At 39.6% G+C, this 27,483-nt stretch overlaps 1 protein-coding gene and 1 pseudogene across 1 annotated transcript; one reads left to right on the top strand and one right to left on the bottom strand.

Annotated features, from left to right (window-relative positions):
- Window positions 1–7,515: 7,515 nt before the first annotated feature.
- On the top strand, window positions 7,516–8,508 carry LOC137935191 (syntaxin-121-like; annotated as a pseudogene).
- A 1,077-nt stretch (window positions 8,509–9,585) lies between these two features.
- Window positions 9,586–25,720, bottom strand: LOC137935190 (serine/threonine-protein phosphatase BSL3-like). Its single transcript, XM_068779881.1, has 21 exons — window positions 24,693–25,720; window positions 24,400–24,460; window positions 24,002–24,080; window positions 23,838–23,917; window positions 23,647–23,741; window positions 23,437–23,536; window positions 18,274–18,343; window positions 17,728–17,829; window positions 17,556–17,637; window positions 14,822–15,001; window positions 13,510–13,780; window positions 13,059–13,299; window positions 12,751–12,921; window positions 12,430–12,668; window positions 12,250–12,334; window positions 12,042–12,140; window positions 11,756–11,955; window positions 11,568–11,643; window positions 10,135–10,270; window positions 9,911–10,050; window positions 9,586–9,816 (listed from the first exon to the last, which is right to left on the bottom strand). The coding sequence occupies exons 1-21, from the start codon at window positions 25,093–25,095 to the stop codon at window positions 9,733–9,735; spliced, it is 2,994 nt and encodes a 997-aa protein (XP_068635982.1). The 5' UTR covers window positions 25,096–25,720; the 3' UTR covers window positions 9,586–9,732.
- Between the last annotated feature and the right edge of the window lie 1,763 nt (window positions 25,721–27,483).

Below are 27,483 nucleotides of genomic sequence, written 5' to 3'. Positions count from 1 at the left end.
GGGACAGATCAAAATCAACAGGTAGGATTACAAATCTGGAAAGGACCGATTAATATTTTAAAACTCAGCTCAAATTCCAAATAGAGAAGCAAATCCTACACGCTATGTTAGACTTTGAGGGAATCCCCAAACCCTATTAATAGGAAATGTGAAAAATACTAAACCGCTTATCTTATACATTTCTCTTCGCACCGACAAAGGTTGTACTGCTAGTAAGGAGCGATAAAACTCCACCACACAAGGAGCGATAGAATGTCTACACCTCTTGGAAGAGTTGCGAGCTCCATTTGATAGTTGTAGCAAGTCATATATAAAAACCAACAAAGAATGCTTATAGATCAAGATAGGACCGAGTATCATTTTAAAACTTAGTTCAAATCTATTGGAAGATGGGCCCAAGCTCACAAGACCAAGGAAGACCCACACGTTCAAGTGTGGAAGATGGGCTCAAACCCACTAGACTAAGAAAGGCCAACACATCCAAGACAGGTGGCAGATAGGCTCAAGATCCACAGGCCCACACAATGGTGGCATGATGGTAAATAAAGAGTTATTTCATAAACATTCATCTCAAAAAGATGGGATTGATGTAATTAGTTTAATTTTTAGGGGTATTATTATATTAATCTATAAATTGAACCTCGGGAGGAGGGTTAGGAAGCAAGTCTATAACCTCTTTCTTCCTCTTGTTTTCTCCCAATATGCCATGTCTCCTTTTCTCCATGAACTAAATCCATGGAGTCCTGAAAATCAACATGGTATCAGAGCATTGATTATCAGGACTCATAGTATGGTTTTTTAGAATTTCTATCTTGCCGTCTAGGTTAATCATTCAAAGTTGGCCTACCCATATTGTTTTTTTTTTAAGTTCTTCCAATTACCAGTATTTTGATATTGGATTCTCAATGGCAACCATCTTAAGAGAATGCTCATCTTTACAACATATTTAATGACCATCATATCTCTTAGAGTATCTTACCTAACCATTTGTCCCAATAGATTCCAATAGTTCTCAACCCTGCGCTACCATATTTTCATGTCTTTCTCTAATATGTTGTTAGAATGCCCAAAATCAGCAAGACGTGGAGGAGCAATAGTTAATCAAGTTTGCCATGGAAGCAATCCACTTCCGCAAGCCCTCTGGTTTTGTTCAAAGTAAGGTGTGATACAAGCTTCTATGCATAAATTCCACACAACATATGGATCATCATTAGATCTGCACAGAGGAGGAAGAGTCCCATGGTCTCTTTCCAGATACGAAGATCTTCTTCATCTTGATCATATGCTTTGGGTCATGAGTAAGCATAGTATCCTAATGGCCGTAGCAATCTATTTAACTCAAGGAGAAGAATAATAGCCGTTAAAAAAATAGACATTCAAGGTGAACTCCTTGTAGGAATTCTAAACTTTTGTACTTTCGCTAGGTTTTTGGTTGCACGGAAAACCTCCAACTGGATTGGAATAAGATAACTTTTTGTGTTGCCTCTGACATCTTCCTTTCAAGTTCAATCCTCATGGGTGAGTTTAATCTGGAAGTCGTATTGTTCTGCTTCAAAAATCACTCTATCTGCTCGATTGGAGCTTGATTAGAAGATCGTGATTGGCTTTCTTAATTTTATCACATATAAACAGAGTTTTGTTGCATTGCTACTTGATTTATTTTTGAAAGTTGTATGTGCAACTGAGTTTAATGTAGCGAAATCCCAAGTTGAAGTTAGCGTAATCTTCCCTCATTAATGTTTTTCAATCGAATCATTGCTCAAAATAAGCACCAGCTGATCATTGACAACACTCTGAAATCTATCATGATTAAATTTGCAAATAGAAATTTGGTGACATTGCTGATTTCTAGGCTTATTCATTTCTAGATTGAATTATTTATGGAATTATTCCCCTCCATGTGAATATCTTTGTTGTCTTTTTGGACGTCTCCATAGCTTTATTAATCATTGTTATTCAAACTTCATCATGTTGTTGATTTCCTTAGAGCGGTTTTTTTTCGAAAACTTCTCCTCTGGGCATCTTTGGTTTTCTAATTGATTCCCGGTATTGTTTCTTATTACGAGAAACTTCTCTAGCTCGTCTCCATCTCCTGTTAACGCTAGCTTCGTTGCAGTCCATTACAACTTTCGAATTTCATGCAATCGTTGCCATGATTTCTCAGTTGCTATTTTCACTTGACTAGCCACCTCCAAGAAATCCACCATCGTTGTTGGGAAATTGGACTTCAACAAAGATGGAAGGTGATATTCGATACTGTTGGTGAAGAAGACGGAATTGCCACTGTTGAGGGTTCATCTGAAATTAAATTTTTGTTGTCTTTCAAGAGCAAGAATTGGGTGAACAATGTTAGCTACCCTAGTGGGAATATGAGTTCCTGCTCCCAGTCGAGATTACAGAGGCGTGGAGACTCAAAGGCCGTAGACATTGATGGAGAAAGAAGAAGTTCATTTAATTTGTCGGGTTAACCCATCAAGCAGGCGACCAGGTTGACTCTGTTCCGCTCGGGTTAACTGATAGATGTCATATTCTGACATGAGAACTAGGTTAATTATAATAGAATAACCTTTATAATTGTGTTATAGGTGGTTATTTATCGGTTTTCAAATGAAATAAGCAGTTATTGAATTTGGCATTAATCACTGTCGATATTGCATATTTTTCTTTCCTGAATTATATTTCATTGTTTTTAAGGTTTATTTCTTCCTTAAATGCAGTTTTTAAGGTTTCTTTCTTCCTGAAATGCTTTCAGGAGAATTTTGGTGGAGAAGGAGATATTTACCAAAATGCACTTAGTGAAATGGAGGTGATTTTTAGGTCAAATCATTTTAAAATAAATAAGAGGGTATTAAAGGGAAGAGGAGGTCGAAGGGAAGGAGGAGCGTAAAGAGAAAACAGAGGGTGCGTCGACCAGAACAGAGCACCGAAAACAGGGGAGACCCGAGAGAAGTTTCCTACCGTCATTCGCCGAGCTATTATCTTTCGCCGCGCCACCGTCGTCCACCACCGTGCACCGTCGTCCAACAACCGAGAACAACCCCGAGGAGAGCTCGAGAGAGTCTCCGTCGAGGTGAGTTCGACAGTCGTCGCTCGCCAGACCGTGAAGAGATCCGAGAGGGCTTCTCCGGTGCCACTTTCGCTTTCCGACTATCCTCCGACATCTATTACATATTTCCGACCAGTCCCGGAGCTATTCCGACTCCAACCGAGACTCGAGAGAGCCGGTTAGAGAACGTATGCTCTGTTTGGTTTTTCGCCGGACGTTACCTCCGTCCGTCGGCTTCCAACCTTCGTCGCCGGCATCGTCTCTACCTCCGGCCACTCACTCTTGCCAACCCGAAGCCATTGATTTCAGGAAATTGCAGCACCCGTGAGAACGAGTTGCTGCCCGAGCGAGAGGAAGGAGAAGGGGAGTAATTCGTCATTTTTGAATTTAATTTTTTATATAGTTTGAACTTAGGTTTTGAATGTTTATTGAATCTGATTTGATAATTAATGTTTATTGAATATTTATTTTCTAGATATTTGATTAAATTAGCTAATTAGGGTAGGATTATAATTGAGGTTGGATTTTGGTATTTTAATCTGATTTCTGTCTTCCACTTTATGCGCCCGAGAGGGGATAGACGCAAGGATTGAGAAATCGGATCCGTGGTTACGTGGCGCTCGAGAGAGGCACGAATCACTGTAAAATCCAGAGTTGACGTTTCCTATTGTGCAAGTAGTTAACCAGATGATTGCTTGATAATTTAGGATATAATTAGTGTTTAGTTCATATTAATTCATCATATTTGGTTAGGCTAGTTGATTGAAGAATACACAAAATTCAGTCCTCCCTGTGGATATGACCTTCGCTTCCAGCTAAATTACATGAACGATTCGTACGTTTGCGAGGTATTAAAGTCGATGTAATTAAATTTTACATCATTAACCCATCAAGCAGGCAACCAGGTTGACTCTGTTCCGCTCGGGTTAACCCATCAAGTCGGGTCAACTCGGGCCAGTTCAACTCAACATGGACCGAGTCAACTCGATATGGGTGAGCTTAACTCAATCATCTCAACCCAATCTCCGCGACTCGGACTGACACATTTATTGACTCGGATTATTATTACTCAATCAACGTATTATTTGGTGCATAACTTTCAAATGGACTCGCATCGGATTATTTTGTGTGACATTTTAAAGGATTTTCATTATTTAGTATGTGTTATATGGGCCCAGACCTATTTCAACTATTGTTATTGTGTCTCTATGATTGAGACATTAGCAAACACTTTATCCAGAAGGAAGAATTTAGGGTTTAGGGTTTAGGGTTTAGGAAGAAAATGAAAGTTCATTGAATGGTTCTTCCAATTATGATCAACTATACAGATGAACTTTGCTATTTGCTCATTTACAAAACTATACATAGTACCCTTAAGATGACTTATTTCCCTTAAGATGTTAACAAATCTTCCAAAAGCATTAACCCCCATAATGATAATTTGTGTCATTTGAACATTTAAACCACTCCATTAGTGCTCTAATACCATTATTACTTCCCTTCAATATCAGTTTGTCAATAATTTTTATAATACCATATTATTGCATGACATTCAGCATATGCCACACTCACAACTACATAAACTACAACGGTTATCTTTACTATTCATCCATTAGGAAACCATAATAAGAAAATGAAAGAATCAAATACAACCATGCATTAGAAGAAGGTACATTTGATGCTAAAGTTAAAATAAAACATTTAATTATACATAACTAAGTGCAGCATCTCAACACAAAGTGAATGGGGAAGCAAAATGTGACAAGCCATGAGAAAGACCGAGAGTTACTGGTCATCATAGACACATGTTGGAGGTAGTAAGACTCAAAGGGCAAGGGAGAACTAAACAAATTTATCGGCAAACAATGTCATCTGAGATGGTGTTATTTAAAATTGAGGGCTATACAATTCGATTTTCCTTCCTTTCCGAAGCGAAAACTCATCTTTCTGCTATTTTCTGCTCTTCCGAAAACCGAAGAGATGGCACAAAGTTTAACGACTTTCTTCACCATCAACATTATTATTAAATTTTCATATACGGGTCCTAATTTTATCCATTCATATTTTGGTCGGTAAGAAATAAAAATCTTATTCAGTTAAAGATTCGGGTAAAGTCTAGCCATGTGCTGATTACCCGATTATCTAATAACAAAGTTGTCAAAACCAAATTAAACCATCTGATTTAACTTGGTTAAACCAGAACTTAACATCCTCCTGTTTTTTTATACGGGGGCAAAAACCCGATTTACTGCACAAAATTAAATTCACTCTGTTTTTTTTTTATGGCAGGACCCTTTTTTGTTGTGATATAGGCTCAATGTAAATCTTAAATTAATTTTTCAAATAGGAGGAAAGCACACAAAGCAACTCAATATAATAATTGATTTTGAAGTACTATGGAACTTGTTCAATGTACTCAACCAACTATAATCATTAAGAATTTCAAACTAAAAACATTTAAGAACTTGGATTTTTGAAACTCTACCCCCAAATTCTAATAACTATGCAAATGACCTATCGAAATTAAATATTAAAGTGCATATTTTGATGTCTAAGTATAAGATCAATTTCTCTATCACAAAAGATACTAAGTAAATAAGGATGTGAAAGTAGATGCTCAATTAAAGAGTAAACCAGAATTGGGGTTGATTGCTTAGGGTGTAGGGAACGACTAAATCAAAATTGGTCAACTCAGTTTGATCCAAATGAGCTAAGACTAGTAAAATAAGGGATCAAGTCCGATTACTTCGGATTTAATTGGCTAGTTTACTTAATAAAACATACTTATATAATGAACACTAGTTTCTAAAGTGTAGTCTAGAGAATTATATGGTATTCATGGCACAAAATATAAGTCCACTTACCTAATAAAAAGGACTGCCAAGAATAGTAGGACAAAACCATTGTGGCAGGTCTGACTCTAATATTATTATCAATAGATACAAGAGACGGACAAATACTAGTCTGTCCAAACCAGCTGAAATATATATAATATGTTAGGTGGCCTTGACCGAGTAAGAAAACGGACGAAACTACAAAGTCTCTAATGTCTACCTTCTTTCATAGTTTTCTCAATAACAGACCATTTTGGAAAGCCTGCAGCCCACTAAAAGAAAAGACGAAGAAAAAAAGTCCAAAAGTCATCTGACCGTGGAAGTCTATAACACCTTTGTTTTCTTAGGTTTCTGTCTTTTTCAAATTGTTCCCACTGATTTTTATCAAGTTTTTTGAGGACTCGTCTACGGAGCTCTTGATTTAACATTCCTCTTCCATTTAAAAAATATATTTTGTTGAATTTTTTGATTCAGGACAAGGGATCGATTCATATCTTCCATTAATGGAATTCAATTCATGGGGGTAGTATCACTAGAGTTAGATAAAATATAGGGAGGGGGTTGGTGCACAATGTAAGTGCTGGGGAAAGTAGAATGGAAAGTGAAGTAAAGTGACATGGAATATAAAGTATTTGTTCGTGTTAGTATATGCAATGGAAAGTATAATATAAAATATTTATTTTTGTTAGTGTACACAATAGAAAGTGTGGTGTAAAGGACAGATAGATTATTTATTAAATAAAATATTTTGATATATCTGACTTTCAAAAAAAATAATACAAAATAACTCAAACACGGTAGGGAGGCGCGAGGGAATTGCACTCGCTCCCCCGTGTTGCACGTGGGAATACCTAAGCTATAAATGTTTACACAATATAATAGTTATTTATTTTTAACTACTTAAATAATTTATTAACTATTTAAGTATTAATCAGTAAACATATTTTAGTAATTTATTTTACAATTATTATGTTTTATTTTTATTACCATAAATTCAACATTAATTATAATACACATTTCACTATTATACCAATCATTAATTATTAATTTTAGCCAATAATTACCATGATTTCATTAATGAATTATTTAGGTGTCTACTATCAACCACTAATCAGTTATTAATTACTTTATAAACTACTTCAGTTACTTACTATAAATTAAATATTAATTAACCTTTAGTTGTTAATTACTATTAACAATGGTAATGTTAGATTTATCCGAAAATTCCACCTGGTTGCCTTTGAAACATCTAAATGTGCGGGAAATGAGGAACAAAGAGAAAAAAACAGAAGGAATATAGGAGTGGTGACGGCGAGGAAGAGGACGAGGGGAGGCCACATGGCTAGCCGTCGGCAGCGGGTTCAGAATGTGTTAGGCGAGAGGGGCGAAACGAGAAGAAAAGAAAAGAATGGGGAACGAGAAGCGAGTGGGAGTCGAATGGAACATTCTTAGGCTCCTTCTCATCGCTATCTTCTTCCTCCCGTCGCACGCCTTGTCCATTTCTCTATCCTCCCTTTCTCTATCTCCCTTTCTCTCGAAACATTAAAAACCCTAACCGAGCTCCTTTTATTTTTTTGTTTCACCCTTCTCGGGAAGTAAACCCTAACTCACCTCCACGCGTGCGCCACAATAGAGATGAGTTCTACAGGCAGAGTAGCCAACCCCGATAAGTTCTTCGAGGACGTGGAAGGAACCAAGGTCGAGCTGCGGAAAATAGAGAAGTTGCAGGGGAGGCTTGAGGAATGGAACGAGTCGAGCAAGACTCTACACAATGCCAAGGCGATGAAGGAGCTCCGAGCACGGATAGACGTGGACGTGGAAGAAGCCCTGAAGCGCGCCAAGGTAATCAAGCTCTAGTTACAGCCCCTTAATCGGGCAAACGCCGCCAACTGCAGTCTCCCCCGGTGCGGACGAGGCAATGTCAAACGGGATTCGAACGCGGGACGTGGCATGCGATACCATGTCAAACGTATAGCTTAATACACCCAAAAGGCCAACCTGTGGGCGGAACTACTCTACCGCGCAATTCCTCGGACTGGATGCGCACCTCGGTGGTCAACGGTCTCTGAAAAAAGCTGGTGGAGTCAATGGACAAGTTCCGGTCTCTGAGAGAGTGGATCGCGTCCGACTATATGGACACCGTCCGGAGGAGATATTTTACGGTCACGGGGGAGACGCCGGATAAGCGAACGGTGGAAGCGTTGATCTCGACGGGGGAGAGCGAGACTTTCCTGCAGAATGCGATACAGGATCAAGGTCGGGGACAGATCGTAGACACCATCTCCGAGATTCAAGAGAGACATGGCCGTGAAGGAAATCGAGAAGAACCTTCTGGAGCTCCACCAGGTGTTCCTGGACATGGCTGTGCTGGTGGAGGCACAGGGGGAGCAGCTGGACGATATAGAGAGCCAGGTTGCTCGCGCCCATTCCTTTGTACGCGGTGGCACAAACCAGCTCCAACACGCCCGCAAGCACCAGAAGAACACGAGGAAGTGGACGTGCCATCATCGTCCTCATCGTCATCATCCTCGTCATTCTCCTACCGATCATCCTCAGTAACAGAAAATGAGACCCAAACATTAGTCCAGAATACTCGACCAACTTGCTCTTTTTTTTTATATATATCTATAATTGCATTTATTTTGATCCTTTTTTTCCTGATGGTTATTAAAATACCTCGTCTGTTCGTAGAAGAGTACAGGGAACGTATGCATGGTTTGCTACTCATTAAAATGGATAATACTTCGTTCAGAAAATTGAGTTTAAAAAGTAGAAAGTTGAAAATACTATTGCAACTGAATTTACCGGGCGAATCTATGAGACCAATTCGCAAATGTAACATCATTTTATGGATGTTGGAAGCATGAATTGGACGTGGAGCGCTCTACAACTATAAATTGTCAGGAGCCCAACTGAGAATACCAATCAGAAGAACTTTTGCTTTTTTCTTTTTTAATTTTTTTCTTAAAATACACATGTACTCACCCCCCGCCCAAGGTAAGATGGAAGAAAATCGTGTTTACAAATTACAAAGATCAATTAACAAGTGATCCAGACCACCTAACAGCACCAACGTATGACGTTACGAACCTAATCGGAAAAAGAAAAACAAAAAAAACAAAAAACTCTGCTCTCAGACCTATAAAGACAAAATCTTCCTCTTCACACAAAAACTTACATTGTACATCAGCACAAAGAAAATTACACGAAGCCAATGTGCTGCGCAAAGTAACATTCTATGATACATGACAACTGGCCCCACCAAACTCTGTACCTCATCATATGCCCTACTCCATTATGCGGCCACCCCACCCCACCCGCTCTTTCCCCCTTTAAGAAGAACTAGTAAATAGCAACGAGAGTTTTTTTTTTTTTTTTAAAAGAATACTTCAAAATATTAGTACTATGTTTCCTGGAGAATAGAAAACTAATCCTATCAGCATGTGGCTCAATATACAGAGACGCGCAACCTCGGAGGGCGTACTCTGTTTACGAAAGTATTCAGTATCACTAAGCCATTGACACCCAGGCTCAACAGGCAGCCGCTCCGTGTAAGTTAAATAACAGGCTTCACTACTTTTACCCCCAACACCCACCTGCTTCTAATGGCCAAAAACAACAGTATCAACAGAAGAATCTTCTGAGAATCCCCTCCAACCCTCAGAGAGTTGAATATGCCACCCCCACCCCCACCCCCACCCCCACCCCAGTTTTCCCCAACTCAACTTCTCTTCATACCCCTTTTGTGCTAAAAGCAACAAGAATGCATCCACTAGTCCAACTCAATCACGGGCAAAAGTGAAGAGGGGCAGCTTGAATGAAATAAACTCAATTGCCAACAAGGAAGACTGTCTAAATCCAAGCAAGAGAGCCCCGATCATTTGCAACTTGAGGACGACCTCTAGTTGGTGTTGGAGGTCTGTTGGCATTAAGCTCCTGAACAAAGAAAAATCAGACCATGGAACGAGAAATAGAATAAGCACATATATACTAAGACCAAAACAAGATTTATCTTACATCACAAACCTACCTGCATCCATGTGTCCTCTATATGTCTCTCAGGTGATGTTTCTGGAGAGGTGATAGCTGGGGGCAGGGGATGAATGAGTTTTGGAACAACTACAAGATCTCTTCCCAACACTAGGATTGCTCCGGCATTATTTGCAGTACCTGTAAAATGAAAGAGACATAAAATGAGTGACCATGTCATTTTATCATCCTCTTATCTTAAACTCCACTGCTGGATGAACTTACCGCAGTAATTGGTGGCTGAGAAGAGTGTGATGAGGTGACCTTGAGCAAATCGCTCAAAACCATCCATAACACACTCATGCGCACGCACAATCAGCTGCAAATCATTGTTATTGCAAAACTCCATGACACGGTCAGGCTGTACAGAGCACCATGAGCATCAGCTTCAGCCAATTCCACCAAAATAAGAGCTTTGGTACATGCACTTGTTCATATTTGTATACATCTATTTATGTTTGAAGAATTTGTATGAGAAGCTCTTTTTTGATGAACAAATAGATGTATACAAACATGAAAATAACATAATATGCTTTTCAGTATTCCTTTTTTCCTGAATAAATAGAACATCTCTATAGCGCAGAAAGAATACCTTATCGACAAAACACTAAGCAAGTATTTCTTTAGATGAAACAAGGCAACAATTTGACTTGAATCACATGAATGTCAGCCAGTAAGAAGATAACTTCTACATTATCACATAAAAATATTTCTTTTGATGAGGCAGATGTTGGAGAGGACCTGTAGTCAGTGAATCAAACTAAAACTCTAAATTTTCCAGTTCCATTTTGTCAGATATAAACAAGGATTGCATTGCCTAAGACATATACTTCACCCACAAGGCTTGCCTTTGCTTTTGTTAAAGTAATCTAAACTGACAAGATATGAAAAGATACGCTTGTAACATACATTTTTTTCATCTTAGTCATACACATCACACATAAAAACGAATTTACCCCTATAACCTCACTAAATATAATGTAAGTACCTCGTAACCATTTGTATACTACTCACATAAAATGATGGAAATGCACATTTTAACCTTTTCTTTGTACATGCCATATAATAATCATCCTATAAAATGGAAAAATACTACTTTTCTCTCAATTATTGTACAGCGGAAAATGGAAAAGGTACTTTATGACCTACTCTTTCTTATTGACATAAAATGACAAAGTACCTTTCAGTAACAGTGACATAAAATAACCAAATATCCATTATAAAAGGCTGTATTCCAGCACTAGAATTCCAGTACACATATTTCAGCAATTCTTAAAACATGTTTGGTAAGCAGCAGACGGCCACTTTCTATCAATCACTAAGAAGCATAAATTAAAATTATGCACAAGATGGGACAGGTCCTCATTATGCTCCCCAGGAGTCATTGACTGGGAAGCAGCCATGTTGGTGCTTCATTCCATTTCTAACACATTATCCCTTCTAAAATTGATATTGACTAAATTTCCAAGTAGTACTCTACCAATTAAACAGTGTTTAGTAACAAAGTGAAACTCGATCCATTTCCTCAACCCCTAATTTGATTCTTTTTTTTTTTTAAATGACCCCTCGTAATATTCTAGTGTATCATTTCTGTGATAAAAGCGACGAAAAGCTTAAATGATGAGCAATGGCATGTAGAAGAGAAAAGTGAGACATACCCCAAAAGTTACTAGACCCGGGCCTCTGGCATTAGGACGCAATCCTTCAACACTATCATTTTCTGTTGGATCTGACCTGTGAAAGAAAGGCAAAATTAACTTTAAGAACGGGGGGAAGGGTAAGGTAAAGATGGTGAAGATAGCAAAATAGCAAAATAGCCGTGAAAGATGGAACAAGGAAACATCACCATAATAAATCCATAAGGACAACTGATCCTGCTTCCATTGTGATAGGACGTTGAAGGCTTTCAATCTGTTCAACATGATTAATGGAACGACCAATGCCCCCATGCATACAAATTATTTTCTTTTCAATTAAAGCTGCCAGAGGGAGCCAATTAAACAGTCTGTTGAACCGGTGCCAAGCCCAGATTCCATCTCGCTCACCCTGAAGGTAAGTGTGGATCAAGTGATGAATTGGTAAAATAAGAGACCAAACCTACAAATAATATACCGAGGGCAGAGAAAACTTACCATGCGTTCTATGCATTCTATTCGAAAACCAAACAAGGCATTGATATCTGCAGCCTCATGATTCCCACGAATTAAATGTACATTATGTAGATACTCAACCTGACAGACATCCAAAGAAAACCTTAGGGAAAATCAAAGGTTCCCAAACAGTAAAATATGCTCTAATCAGGTGGGTTATTATTGACAACAGTTTTGATGTGGTTAATACCTTTAAAGCAAGGAGAAGAGTGATGGTTTCTAAACTATGCTGACCCCTGTCGACATAGTCTCCTAAAAAGAGATAATCAATGTAACTGGAGAAAAAATGCAGTCAGTATGACGAGGCAATCAGACATTATAATCATTTTATGTATAAGAAAATGAAGGACAATCAAATGCAATAGCTTACGCTATGTCGCCAGCAGTGGAAGGGGACCCATATTCATCAAAGAGACGCATCAGATCTCCAAACTGACCATGCAAATCACCAAAGATTTTGACAGGAGCCTTAATCTGCAGAACACTTGACTCACTTGAAAAAATCCGTTCTGCACTATCACAAAGATCTGCAATTTCATTGCAATCTAAAAAGAACTGCCGTCTGACAGGTGGCTTCCACCCACGAGGTTTAAGAAGATGTGCTATAACCTGAAATTTAATGATAAAGATGTGAACTCTTTCAACAAAAGATAATTATCATATTTGCAATTGAACAGGCATAATCTTTAACCTTTTTGGGCACACTGTTGATAGACATCTGCCGATCTAATAGCTTTCTTGCAGCAGTTGCACTCTCTGGAGTACCATAACTAACCCTTCTACCTTCATTTTCAAACTGATCAATTGAAAGCTGCCTGACCATGCCGCCCAAAGCTCCACCGGTCTCGGCAGCTACTACAACCTGCACACATTTGTTAACACAAAAATAATATCATATTCCAAATATCACCACTACATTAAAAGAAAATTTCAATCACCAATATGAAATTAGATATTCTTTATTTGTGAATCAGGGATACAGTAATATTTTATACTAACAGCTCTGTGATGCAGCCGAACCCCAGGGGGAGACATGTTATTTGCCATGACAGAATCTGACATCTTAATCAGACTTGATATCTGTTTCCCGCTTGAAGTAGTCTCTGCTCCGCGATCCCGCTCAGGAAGTTGCTCAACCTCTCCATTAACTTGGCGAGCTTTAGCAGCTGCTAATGTGGCACTAATAGCCTCAGCCTCTGCTGCTGAGGCTTCAACCAAGTACTCTACACCTTTGCTTAATCTGCAGCATTATCTACATTAAGCATCTTTTCTTGACAGAATAATCACAGCATACAAACAAAAACATTAGGAAAGGCTCCTGCGGGGTACATTGAGGTATACTAAATGGGAGATCTTAGATTAAAATATGCACAACTAAGTGTGCAAACAATATCCAAAAGAAACTTTAACATATAAGGCTAGATTTAGTGCAACTACAGGAAACATATACCTTGGTCCAGCAAGCATGACATTTTCAGTGCTTATGTCAGTATACATATCTCCATTAAGAGGAGGAGCAACAGGGTTTCCAAGCACAACAGAACCACCATCAGGAACTGCTGCTTCGGGAATTAGTTGTCTTGTCCTTTCATCAACAAATCCATATCTTCTGCCTGCTAGTACATTAGCAGCCGCTGCAGCTGCTGCCGCATGGGAAGCAGCACTAGTTGTTTCTGCAGCAGCCAAATCTTCGGCAACAAGCAGGTCATCTAGCAATACCCCTACAAAGTAGAAAATCTTCTTAAATGAGAATCAACGAAAGGTAATATCAAGAAGAGAAAAGATTAACATAAAAAATAGATAAATGAGACAAGTTGAACATTTATTGTTGGGTTAAGCCGGGTTTCATCCCAAAATGACTAGCCACTTATGAGGACTATTGTTCAACTTTATAATACAATCATTTTTCTTAACACTTCTCAATGTTGGATTTTTTTTTCCAATCAACACACCCCTCCCGTCCAAGCTTACAAATAACAGACCTGCAACGTGGACACAAACCCCAAACAAACACACATCATACATATACACCCACCTCATGGAATCCACAACATATAGACTCCCACCTCATAGAGCCCACCACACGCAAATAACATGTGGGGCGCAAACTGGGCTTTGTCCCATGCACACATCCTACTCTGATATCACTATCGGGTTGAGCCCGGTTCCATTCCAAATACTAGCCATGTACGAGGCGTCACTAAGAAAAAGGAAAAAAGGAGTAAGGACTTAAGTCCATCTACCTTAGGAAATTTAATTATCAATTGGAATTAAATGATTTCGAACATGATTTCTTCTTATTCAACATTTATTTATAATTCCATGCATTCATATATGTTCATTTGTGACTTTTTTATTTTTATCATTTTTTAATGATCAACGAAGATAATGGCATTATTGTAAATGTATAATAATCAATGATTTTAATAATATGACATTTCTTACGAAGGTAAAGTGGGGTATAGCTAAAGGTGGTTGGACTTGAGTCCAGCCTCCATTCCCCCTTAGAAAGATCAATAACTAGAAAAATGTTAAGGACCAAAGTTTTAAAAGCATCAAATTCAAAACTAATATCATCTAAAATAAAATCGACCAAAACATCATCCTTGGAGATAAGAATGATTTGTCAATGAAGTAAAGTTTCACATGGGCAGAGAATGAAGCAGGTATGCAGCAAATGACAGTGGGCTTTGTGCTTCAGATGGTAGGGATAAACTAAGCATTCAACCAGCCATGTATACATGTTATTACATCTAACATACCCCCACGTAGTCCACCATAGATAAAGATCAAGTCACCCACAGCAGCAGCTGCATGTCGGCAACGCCTAGTCAGCTCAACTGAAGCATCCCCACCTGCTGCATCTGCACTGTACCTGCCCGTCCGTGGACTTGTTACCACAGATTTTGTATCACACCAAACTCCCGCTGCAGTATCCAACACTGCATCACAAAAAAAAAAACAGTAAATAGCAATCCCTAGTATGCAAGCAATGATTTTCTGCTCTAGATATTACTCTAATATGACAAAAAGCATCTGAACATCTTTGGTCTCTCAACTTTGTAACAAGGTGTCATGTCAAAACTTGTATTTCTTTGAGAAGAGTAGCTAGGGACATTAACCTTGTAATACGCACAGACCTTTCAAAGCCTTTTTTTTCTATATTTTCGCTTTTGGAAAGCAGCAAATAAGGATGATTGCATTAATGAGAAGGTGATTTAAGGCCACTCAAAAGCAGGATAAAAAGGAAAAATCAAACAAATACAAGAGAAAAATATCATCCTAATTGGAAGGAGTTTACCACAACATGATGTTGCAGTGATACCCAACCCACCAGCCAAGGGATCACCTAGATGACTGATGCCTCGAGAAACATGAGCCCCAGACACAGTCAAGGACAACAAAGGTCCATGATTTCCTCAAGATAGGAAGAAGGCACCATGGAGGGGGAGAGCCCGTCAACATCCAGCTGACTACAACTGCCATGGCACCCTCAATTAGAAGAGTGTCAAAGATAGTACTAGTATTGACTCTGATCCATGGGGACACACGTCAAAAACCATATCAAGTTGTTCTTTTGGGTTCATTGGACCACATCCATGGCTAGAGATCCAACCTACCCCTTAAGTTCTCATAAGCATGGGATTAAAGAAATTTTTTTTCTTTAAATAGGGAAAAACTCATTAAAGCAAGAGAAGAAAATCATCAGTTAGTAAAAAAGAAAACAATTTAGTAGAATCTTAAGTTAGAAGATATTAAAGATATTTCCACATTTGGACTCTACTTTAGGCCTGTTGGTGGACACAACATCCCACCACTTTGTGGTTGTCAATGTCTTCCACACCTTGGGCAATTAGTTTAAGGAGATAGCTGTTGTTTGGGAGAATAGTCTCACATTGGTTATAAGCTTCGATTATCATGCATTTATTAATTGGGGGAAAGCCACCTAAGCCTCCATGTATATATGCTTAATGTCTATGGCTAGGCTTCCAGTGCACTGAAACTAAATAAACAGAAGACCATGATCGATGGGATTGTTTAGCAACCCTTTGGTCATGCCCAGGATACAGTTGAATCATACAGCTTATGGAAGTAAATACATGTCCTTTTTTTTTAAATGATGTTGATTTTTATTAAGACAAAAGCTCAAAAGAGTATATTATTAAGGAGGGAATCCTTCCCAAACAATGAGAGATTGTTGGGAAGTTCCTGTAAGCACCAAACCAATACAACCCGAAAAGACTAGTCAATTAAGTGGGATCAAGGACCCACACTTACACCCACCCTGCCAAATGCAAAGACCAAATCAAATCCAAAGACCAAACCAAAGTCCCCTCGGGGATTCGAACACGGGGTGGAGTGTCAAATGCCAAGTACCAAGCCATCCGCACCCAACAGACTAGTCGATTAAGTGGGACCAAGGACCCACACTTACACCCACCCCGCCAAATGCAAAGACCAAATCAAATCCAAAGACCAAACCAAATCCAAACACACCAAAGTCCCCTAGGGGATTCGAACAAGAGGTGGAGTGTCAAATGCCAAGTACCAAGCCATCTGCACCCAACAGACTAGTCGATTAAGGTGCGGAAAGCCAAGTCTTAACACAGATCACCAACATATTCCAACACTCCCCCGCAAACCAAACCCCCGGGTTAAACCCAGGACAAATTCTAAATACAAATACAAATGCAAAGTCCCCGCGCCAAACCAAATGCAAACAAACGCGCGGGGATTGAAAGGCGGGACGTGCAAAACCTGCTCTGATACCATGTAAGCACCTAACCAATACAACCCCAAACGACTAGTCAATTAAGTGGGACCAAGGACCCACACTTACAGTTCCGAATTTTGCCAATTTATCAGCCAAAGAGTTGGCTGATCTAGCAATGAGATTTCAATCATAATGTGTAGAAGATACAATGCCAGCAATACTATCAGTGATTGACCAGTGGCGCCAAGGGGAGAGGTTGTCTTTGGAACACCAATTTTGAATAGTGAGAAGTTTTATTCAGAGGGGAAAATATTTACCACATTTCCCAAGTATACTCAGCATTATCGTCAGAGGAGGGGGGAGAATCACATGCATTATAAGACAAAGCTGGATAGGTTAAGCAAACTATAAACCCCAGTGTCCTCTTTAATTTTACTATCAGCAAAATTAAAATTGATGCATTGAACTTAAGTTCAAGAATAACACAATCCTTTTTTTATCAAAAAAGTATAGTAAGCACATGTTGCTATTACATTAAGTGAGAGATTAAATACCCTAAAAATTTTCTAAGACATTCTAGAAAAAAATTATGTAGTATAATCACTGTTTCAGACGGTTACGTATAATGTAACCTGGCAAAAAGATATCTTACATTCAAAGAATGTTAAGAACAATGCCACATCTCTTAACAGATGTGGTCACTGTTAAACTAATATCATCATTGAGAGAAAAAGAGACGGAGAAAAGAGACGGAGGAAAAGAAATGGACCATAAGAAGGCACCTGCTATGCTGGAAGAATCCTCTACCATACGGCCGCCACCTAGTGCACCTCCAGAAACATGAAGTCGTGCATTAACAAATACCTGTAAAAAAAAGAAAAAAGAAAGTTTAAATAGTGATAAGCAATGATCACGAAGAGAAATTTAATAAGACAAGAAATGTTTGGAACATACTGCAGCATGCTGGTATCTAGGAGATGGTGATACACCAGGAGCAATTGCCCATTCCCAACGACCATCTCGATGCTTTGCAAGACCATAGGCGCTTGCCAATGGCTACATGAGAAGAGCAGTTAAGATGCCAAAAATTAGTGAATCCAAAGATGTTGGTTTCACAAACACAATATGTCATAAAAGAACAAGAATTAAATCAGACAAAATATATAAAATACCAGAGAGAGAGAGAGAGAGAGAGAGAGAGCATTACCTCCATTTGCCTGGCGGTAAGGAAAATAAGACAGAGATGACATGCTTAATCATTTGCATACAAATGCTTATTTTTGAAAAAATGATACAAATAGCTAATGAAAATCTGATTCTTTGAAAAAATTCGAAGAAACTTTTTTTTTTAAATGCTGCTGAAGTTCAAAGAAACTTACCGAGCATTTCATTCAAATATACATATCTAGATAAAGCTGATTAATCTTCAAAAATGTGCACCATAACAATTCAAACATAAATAATACATTTAAGACACTCAAGAGTATCGATGCAACTTACCACACTGTTCGCATCTCTTCCTCCACAAAGCAAAAGAAGGCCATCGGAGCGTGCACTTGCAGTTGCATACCTACTCATAAGCACCAACTAAGCATGAGAAAGCAAGAGAGGAGCAATGCAAGACAACTGGGCCTCCTTAAGCACCCCAGTAATGGCATACAGAAGAAAGAAGATTAACATAACTAGATCATCTCAAGTGCCTCACAACAATAGCAAACCGGTAAAGAATATAGCTTAGACTAGGAAGATGGAACCACAAATTTGTGGCCACTCATTGGTAAGAATTCTCTAATACATTTGCAGACACATTTCCAAGCCCATGTAACCATCTTCATTATGACCTTGAACAACGTCCTTTCCTTGATTCTCTAAAAATAAATATACAAACAGTGAAAAAGTGTGTGCAGGTGCATGCTCAAGAGAGAGAGAGAGAGAGAGAGCGGGTTGAATATAAAATGTATATGATACAACTACATGTAGTGGCATACAAGAGAACCCGCCAACAAAGCAACCAGAAACAAAGATTGTCAACCACAATAAAACCCAATAAATTGTTAGCTCAAAGTTTATATCTATTCCTCCAAGCAAACCTCTTAGTGAGCCATTAGAAACCATAGTAACCCATCATACTCCACGGAGTACCAAGTTGTCTAGAAGACATTCCTATCAAACCAGCCAACAGAAGTATTCTTGTTTTATCCTCTGTCAGCTGTTCTTGCCCTCTCCTTTCTTTCTCTATATCCTTATTCCTTGAGTAAAATTAGATATTGAGTGACTGTAACTCATGAGCACAGCCCCACTTTCTTTAATGTGCGAGGCACAAAGTATTTGCAGAAAACTTCATGGAGCTCTTTTCATCATAAAATGAACTAAAAATAAACTTTGACAAAACAAAAGCCATTCACCATATTGCTTAATCCTCTTATTACATGTACAGAGTTCAAATTGCAGGTAAGTGTTTGACCACTTCGACATTTTCTTGACCGTCTTCTCCTAAGTTTGGGGTTTGGGCAGAAGTGATGGGGTTCTATCATCTATGTTACTTCCCTATATTCTGTCTTCTCATAAACAACACTGTGAACAGGGTTTTCAAAAGCTCTAGGAGCTTGAGGCAAGTGGATTCCCTCTTTTCTCTCTTCTTCAATGGGGTGCATGAGGCCCTCTTGTCTCTCTTTCTCACAGATCATCTTGAGGATTGGCTTCTGGGGTTTGGAGTAGATAGCTCTCACTCCATATTCCTTAGCAGACGCCACTATTTGATTCTATGATGGGTTAATTGATGAAGTATTAAATACAACATCTCTTCTCACCCTTCCAATCCCATCTCTGGTCAAAGAGGTAATTGGGTAAAGTCAGGGATTAAGGGGATAAACTTGGCTCAAACAGAATAAGCTCCCATGCTAAAAATTTTGGCTGTAGCATTCTTTGCTTCCCTCTACTTACCTCAGCCTTCACTGTTTCCATGGCTGCCAATGAAGAACCTCATTAATTAAAGTTTAAAAAGTGTTTGACCAGTCAGAAAGGCTAATGACTTCACATTGCTGGAAGATGTCCCTAGTTACTTCCTCCCTTATCCTTATTAGAATTAATGTAAGGGTATTTTTGCCATTTCACACCTCTGGTATTCATCTCTGGAAGCACCAATAAAAAATCATGTTAGAGATACAAGGTTCAAGTTTGATAAGATTCTGGGTTGTATTGAGTGAGTTATGAGGGTTCTGACAATCTAGAAACCGTGGAAGTGGCTGAACTGCTTGCAAAATAGCATGGAACCTATATCAGATTCTTAGTGGATTACATGCCTATCTAGTCTCTAGAACCTTCTGGCTAGTTCACATTGCCTCCCTCTATGGAATCATCTTGAGCAAAGTCCATCAGTGCATCTGTTGGGGCTGCTCCTTCTGGCCTCTCAATCCCAAGGTTTTTCACTTCATTTGGTGCATGGTACACAACAAGATCCTTGTGTTGATGAGCTCAGCAAATGAAGTTTCCAAGAGATGGAAACAGCTAATCATATCATCGTGCATTGCCTCTTCAATTTAACTGTTTGAGTCAAGGGGGCATCTTTGACAATTGTGGAGTCCACATCTACCTTTCAACCACCTACTATGACTTCCACATTCAGTGCAATTATTAGAATTTTCTAAGGACAGGTCAAGTCCTTTGGAAGGCAGCCTTTGCTGCTATTCATTGGGAACTAGGGAATAAGTGCAAGAAAGAGCTTTTAATGGGCTTCTAGCTCCTTGGGCAACAACAGTAATGCATCATTCACTCCATCTTGCTGCAGGCCAGTACGCATAGCGCCTTCAACATTCCTAGCCTTCCTAGTTCCATAATTTAAGAGCATAATTTCAAATTTTCAATGTCCAGCCTCTCGAAGAACCTTCTTCTTGGATCCCTTTCCCTTTGGGCTGTTTGAAACTTAACTATGACAACAGTTCTTCTGACAGCCCCTGATCCACAGTGTAGGAAGGTGCTATGAGAGACAACTTTTGATATCCAGCATAGCATTTCAGGCTCTATTGGTGTTTGTGATTCTGTCAAAGCATTGATTTCGCTGTTCTTGCCAGGGAAGAAGCTCTTTAGGCAGTATTTTCTCCCATATCATTGTTGAAGGAGATTCAGCTAGAGTGGTTAGTAGGCTAAGAAGTAATTGAGAATCTTCGCAGCCTTGTTATCCTCTCATTGAAGCATATCTAAGATCTGCAAACGGAATTCCTGACAATCAACTAGGATGGTGGCTTCCTGCCATCTTTGCTTGTTAGAGACACCTTTCCCTATGTATCTAGCAGGCTGAGCCTTTCCTCTTTAAAATAAAGCATTTCAAAGTAAATAAATAAACTAACAGGTATAAGAACTGTTGGGACCTTAATAGGGAGGGTAATGAGATTAGTCAAATTCAAGATTTGCAAAATTTACAGATTTGAGGCAGATATCAAAAGTTAGACGTCAATAAGATTTGGTTTTTAACTGACATTTTTTTTTTGGATGAATAGAGCGTATATTGAAAGTTTTTAACTGACATTTAAGAATCATAAAAAGTAAAAAATCAACAATACGTGAAAAACAGAAAAATCAGACCTCAAAAGTATCACTTTACAATCCACCCTCAAACTTTAAAATGAATAATAAAAAAATGGAGGGCTATGCGGAGTTTCCTGTCCTCCATTCCCCTCTAACAGATCCTCCCTCCCTCCCTCCCTCCGCCCAGCGGAGCTTTCCCATCCAGACTCCCTTAGTCCAGGGAAATAAATATAGGAAGGGGGGGAAGGAAGGGTCATCCCACCAGCCTCCCCCTCATCTTAAAAAATTATTTTCCAAAACAAACATTGAAAATCAAGGACTTAGTTTCATCTTACTGACAACTGTTTTTTTTTAAATACTGCAAGCTTTTTATAGATTAAGAAAAACAGGAAAAAAAAGGAGAGAGAGAGAGAGAGAGAGAGAGAGAGAGAGAGAGAAGCAAACGGGAGGCAAATACCCCAAGTCCCAAGAATTCCAAGGGGTGGGAAGAAACAAACAAACCCCTGAGGAAGGGAGCTCCCAAGATCAAGGAGCTGACAAGAGACCCCTTCTTTGACAAGTTGATTTAATAAGTTGTTTGCTTAAAAGAGTTAATGTTTCCACTCTATTAACCAAGAGAAACTGATGCGTGAGATTTCATCAAACAGAAAGAGATAGCACAATCTTCAAGGAGGATATTTTTTGACATCCATGAGATTATGGTGGAAGATTCTCATTCAATAACCAACAGACCCAATTAATGTTGAGCAAATAGCCTCAGACCTGAAAGCAATGCTCTGAATTCAGCTTCAATAGAGTCACACTGCTCAGCTGGGCAAGAAAAAGCCAAGAGAACAAAACCATTGTGATCCCTAACAGCTCCACCAATGCCTGCAGCCTTGGGTTACCAAGTGAATCATCAAAATTCAGTTCCAGATATCCATCTAAGGGCAAGGTGATCCGTGAATTGTATGAATGTTTTCCAGTATTTTGTGGGGGAATTTCAGAAGTGAGGTAGCCCAAAGAAGCTGACAACTGATTTTAAAATCCATATGCACAGGATTTAAAAACCTCATAAAATCTATGAATGTATAAATCCATAAGGATTTTCAAAGTTCAGACTCACTAACCCCCAAGAACCTAATTTTTCACATTTAAAGTTAAACCCAAACATGACAGCTAATCACCCTAAGAGAGAAGTTATTAACATAACATTACAAACTATGGCATATACTTCATGAAAATACATGGAAACAAACAGTAAAGTGACAGTGCAAAAGAATAGAAATGACTACTTAAGAGGCAAATCGTAGCCAATGAATTCATTGCTGGACTTATCACATTTCAGATCCCTTAAACCTGATAAGGAAATAAAACAAAGCATGTTAAGAGACGCACATACCACAGATTTTTAGCACTTAACAAATTCACTAGTTACTAGTATCCTCTCAACTACTAAGATGGATGGATGGAGAAAACACTTAATCTGTGTCTATGCAATTTACATACATGAGTTGGGGCATGTCAGGGGTGGGCGTCTCACCCTGTTATAGAGAATCTAACTATTACTGGTTGAGGGTAAATTAGAAATAAAGCAAGGTTGAGAATGACATGGATGGTGCTCCCGGTTTCTTTGTAATTCTTTTTATTAATATATACATCCTTTTTCAAAAAAAAAAAAAAAGCAATTTCATCAAAAAAAGAGAATGACATGGATGGAAGAAGTGTGTGGAGAGACTTCAAGGAAGGAACGTGGATTTAAAACCTAGTATGGATCCAACAGAATAGAGGCAGAGGATTCATATAGCTCAAACTAATACTTAAGGATCTGACGATGATGACAAGCATAATTTTAACAACTTTAACCATGCCTGGAGAAAAAGGGTACAGCATCTTGCTGGGAAACTTAAACTGTTTTCCTAAACCTATAAAATGAGAAAAATTACGGGTTGAATTCCCATACTATAGGAAACTTATACTAGTTTCCTAGAGCTAAAAGATGAGAAAATCTTTAAACGTGTTAGTAAAAAAGAATAGACAACAAAAGAAGATATGAAGATCTAAGTTGATTCATACAGTTAAATAGAAGAAGCAAGATGTTACAAAAAAAACAGTATGTCATAGAACATGAACAGAAAAATAATTCAATTATGCACTTACATGCATGGAGGTGGACCTTCCCCTTCTGGTTCCAACTTTCTCCATTCATAAGGCTTTGCAGCTGTGTCCAGGGCCCAAACATCCGCTAGCGGTCGCTTCCCTAATGAAAAGCATGCATAGTTTTTGTCATATGTAGTGAGATGAGATCAGCATAGGATCCATTTTGTTACATACTAAAAGCATCAAAAACCATTAGCAGGTATCCTGTACCATCATTGCCACCAATTGCCAAAAGAAACCTTTGTCCTACTAGAGCCATGACGTGCCCATACCGAGGTCCTGGGCCAGGGCCTTGAACAACTACCCTACAATTTAAAATTATTTTAATCAACAAGGTTCAGAATGCAAGGTGTAAAAGGATGTGAAGGAAAAAAAGGAAATCTGTTGGGTCTGATGATTACCTATGCCACCGTGGACGTTGCTGTGTTAGGTCAAGAACATGAAGGTCCTCAGCTGACAAACCAGCAGGACCAATCCCTCCCTGTAAAAGACATAGCGAATAATTACAAAGGTCCAAAACAGAGATATTGGCAGACTGTGCTCTCTACACAAGCCCAATAACTACCTGAATAACCACCATGGTCCCCACAGCAGTTGCAACATGCGCTGCCCTAGGCGAGGGCTGTTCCCCTTGTGGAGTAAGCCTTCACAGAGTGGTATCATGAGTCACATAAAACAGAAGAAGAAAAGCCTACAGATAAGAAGCTCAAGAATGAAATAAATAAAGACCGTCCATATTTATATCTCAAGCATGTCTTTAAGCATGAAATTATTTTAGGAATGCATAAAGAGGAAGACCAACACATCAAAGAAACAGTGCATTTTGAATTTTCAGAATTCAAACCTCCCTAATTACTCAGCGAGCTTACATAGCAACGGAAAGCATGAATTGCCAAGAATGCACAGAAGCCCGAAAGATGAACCAAACATAAAATATGAATAAGAGAAAGACACTAAGTTTACCTAGTCCATTTGTTAGACAGCACATCATAACAGTGTACATCAGCAGTTGCACCGGCAAGCCCTGTAATTTGGAGGGTAACAATTGAAAGCGAGTCATTATCGGAAAAATTGAGGTTAAGAGAAACTTAATTAACCGTAAATCCAAGCTGATTCCTGGTGTAGCTGCTATCTTCATTTGAAAACTAAAACAAATTTCGAATGTCCAGTATAATTTGGTGACCAATATAACAAGTTCTGGCTTGGGTAAGTGACTAGGGTTGGAAAGAGAGGTGAAATGGCATGGAAGAACTTACTTATGCCAGCATTACCCGCAGAAGAAGGGGGGCTGGAGGCAGCGGAATTCCCTTCAAGAGCAGTGGCCCCGCCGAAGAGAATGAGACGGGGCCCGATGTATCCAGGCGTGCCCTCCTCCCCAACGGCAGCAACAGCAGTGAGGGTGTGTCCACATCTAGAACCAGGACCGTCTTCCTTCTTTTCAATGATGGCATTAACGACGGAGTACGTGGGAGCAGGGCGAGGGCCGGGAACGGGATGCTGAGGTGAGGAAGCAGAGGGAGTAGGGGGCGAGGAGGGGGTTGGCGGTGACTCGGTATCGGAGGTTGGTGGGGCGGAGGAAAGATCATGATGATTATGGGCGATGGGATCGGGATCGGGATCGGGATCGGTCTCCGGCACCATGGACGAATCCACATCCATGCTGGATCGAGATCGGGCAAGCAGCAGGGGCGGCGGTCAGCGAGCTACAAATTGGGGAGGATCGCATTTCCTCTGTGCTTCGTCAACATGTCGGATTTGGGTGGCCCGCCCTATCTTGCTTCCGTCGGAGTCTGCCTGTCTGTCAGCTAGGCTGAAGGCTATGAGTAGGGAAGGGGAGGCGGAGAAGAATGAGAAGAGAAGAAGAAGAAAGTAACAATTATAGAGGAAGAAGAATAAAAAAGGATGGCTGATTCTTGGGCAGATGTCGGATAGAGAGCGAAGAACAAGAGAATCGACCGAGCTGCTTTTGCTTGCTCTCACTCTTTCTTTTATCAATTCCACGTATCGGGAGGAAGCAAAAGAACAGAAGGGGGAAGGAGGATGTGAAGGGAGAGGAAGTAAATTATGCAGTCATAACGAAAAACGGAATTTTATAAAAACACAACACAACACTCTTTTCTTGCTCTCCCTCTCTCTATTTCCTCGCTTCCTCGAAAGGACCGAGAAATAAACGAAACAAGTAGAGAAAACCTCAAAGCGGAGCACCACCCAAAATGCCAATCCCCCTGCCCCTCTCTTTATCGCTATAAAAAATAAGGAGTTTTTCTCTCTAAGTCAAAGCCGAATAGAATGGTCGATTGTGAGTGTGATCGCTTTTCGATTGTTTTTCGTTGTGTATTGTGATTTATGTTGCGTGAATGAACTAGAGGTCACTGGTATAAGGCCCATCCAAGACCGCTGGGGCGGGGGGGACCGGTAGCGATGACGCTTCAACGCCATCAGATCAGGAACATGACGGCGCTTATTCAGACTTGAAACGGGAAAATAATTCAGAAACCCGGTTGTGAACCGACCCGGTTGGGTTTCTTTATTTCGGCTCTATTTGGCGTCTCAGGAGCCATGCCATGCGCCTCCCATCGGCCGTGGCCTTGTGTGTTTGACTGTTACTTTCTCCCCACTCGCCACTGCTGGACACAGAAGCGATCAAGAAGAAGAGCACGATCGCAGAACCAAACTAAAAGGAAACTGAAAATACTGTGCAGTTGCAGCGATTTTCTCATCACCTCAACTAGAATTTCTATTTACAAGTGTTATCCACAAGTAGTAGTAGACCAGAGTTGGACAACTGTCATCATCATTAACACAACTGCTCAAACAAAACAAATGGATCCTGATTTGTTTGGTTCACGTAGTGCCTGTAATCTGTAATCTGTGTCTCTTTATGATGAGAGACGAAGACAGGAAGAAGGTAGAAAATCTTTCCACTTGGGTGGACCCAGAATCCGGGCGTCTTCTGTTTCTTTTGTCGTCCTACCTTTCTTTTCTTTTCCTTTCTTGCCTTGCCTGTACCCCAGAATTAGAATTTAGATGCCTTTTCACTCCCACACTTTCAGGGTGCGTGAACTCAGAACTGAGAAATAAGAAGAAAAGCTATTGCCTAATTACAATCTCGAGAGATTCCATGTTCGCCGTCCTCCCTCGACTCAGGAGTCGGGAGAAGACAGGACAGGTTAAAACCAGAAAGGTGCTTTTCACGACTGCAGGCAATAGAATATCGTCACTTCCAGAATGCTCACATTGGTAATCACGTACACACTTGTCCTAAACTAATTAAGATACTCCATATTAATTATTATTCCGTTCTTCATTCCATCCACCTTGTTCCTTTTAATTCCTTCCCACCGGACTCCAGAGTACAGAACAGGATCATCGTCTGCATGGTGTTTGAGCATTCCCTTCTCCGTGATTCCTTCGTATATAAATACATGTAATGCATCCGATTAATGCTTCTCGGCGGATAATTGATTCATGTCTCATAAGCCACTCGCCTTCGTCAAAGTGTTTAAAAAACACAACTTCGAGCAAGAGCTTTAATTTAATGTTGTCTGCTTTATGAAAATAAATAATAAAAAAATGATCTACTCGCTAATGTTAAAGAAAATCGACCATATCACTTACTTTGAGAAGTTAATCAAATCCTTTCCAACTGGATTCAATTGGTTTGACTGCTATTCACCCTCATTGCCGTAGTATCTTTTTAAGAATACATAAAAATAAAATAAGAGAACCGATGAATATGTTTCTCCCCTGCTGTTGATCGAAAGGAGAGAGAGAGCGGAGCCTGTGCCTACCCCAACTTTCAACCAACTGGAGAGGAACCTCCATTGTCTTCACCTGCATGAAAAGTGGAAGAGGGTAGCCTCAGCCCAATTAAGACCGAGTTTCCATGCTAGTCGGTCAATTTTTCCCTTCCTTTGGGTTTTCCCCACACTTAAACTCCGACCAAAGAGACTAGGGGTTGGGGGGTCAGTGAACTTTGAAAGTGTACAAGTGAAAGTGAAAGTGAACTTATTTTTTTATTAGTGTACGGAAACGAAAGTAAAAGTA

This window comes from Aristolochia californica, unplaced genomic scaffold, assembly GCF_029961685.1.
Source record: "Aristolochia californica isolate CCGP_79_NKW_82.1479 unplaced genomic scaffold, dmAriCali1.0.hap1 SCAF_6, whole genome shotgun sequence".
Classification (NCBI taxonomy): Eukaryota; Viridiplantae; Streptophyta; class Magnoliopsida; order Piperales; family Aristolochiaceae; genus Aristolochia; species Aristolochia californica.
This window is presented reverse-complemented; position numbering and strand designations above follow the sequence as displayed.

Bases quoted from the DNA above. Each gene is read 5' to 3' on its own strand.
- LOC137935190 (XM_068779881.1), bottom strand. From the start codon at position 25,095: ATGGATGTGGATTCGTCCATGGTGCCGGAGACCGATCCCGATCCCGAT. The intron at 17,638-17,727 runs GTATGTTCCAAA...TTTTTTTTACAG, and splicing joins CTAGATACCAGCATGCTGCA to GTATTTGTTAATGCACGACT. The intron at 10,271-11,567 runs GTATGTCTCACT...TGCTCTGTACAG, and splicing joins CGGGTCTAGTAACTTTTGGG to CCTGACCGTGTCATGGAGTT.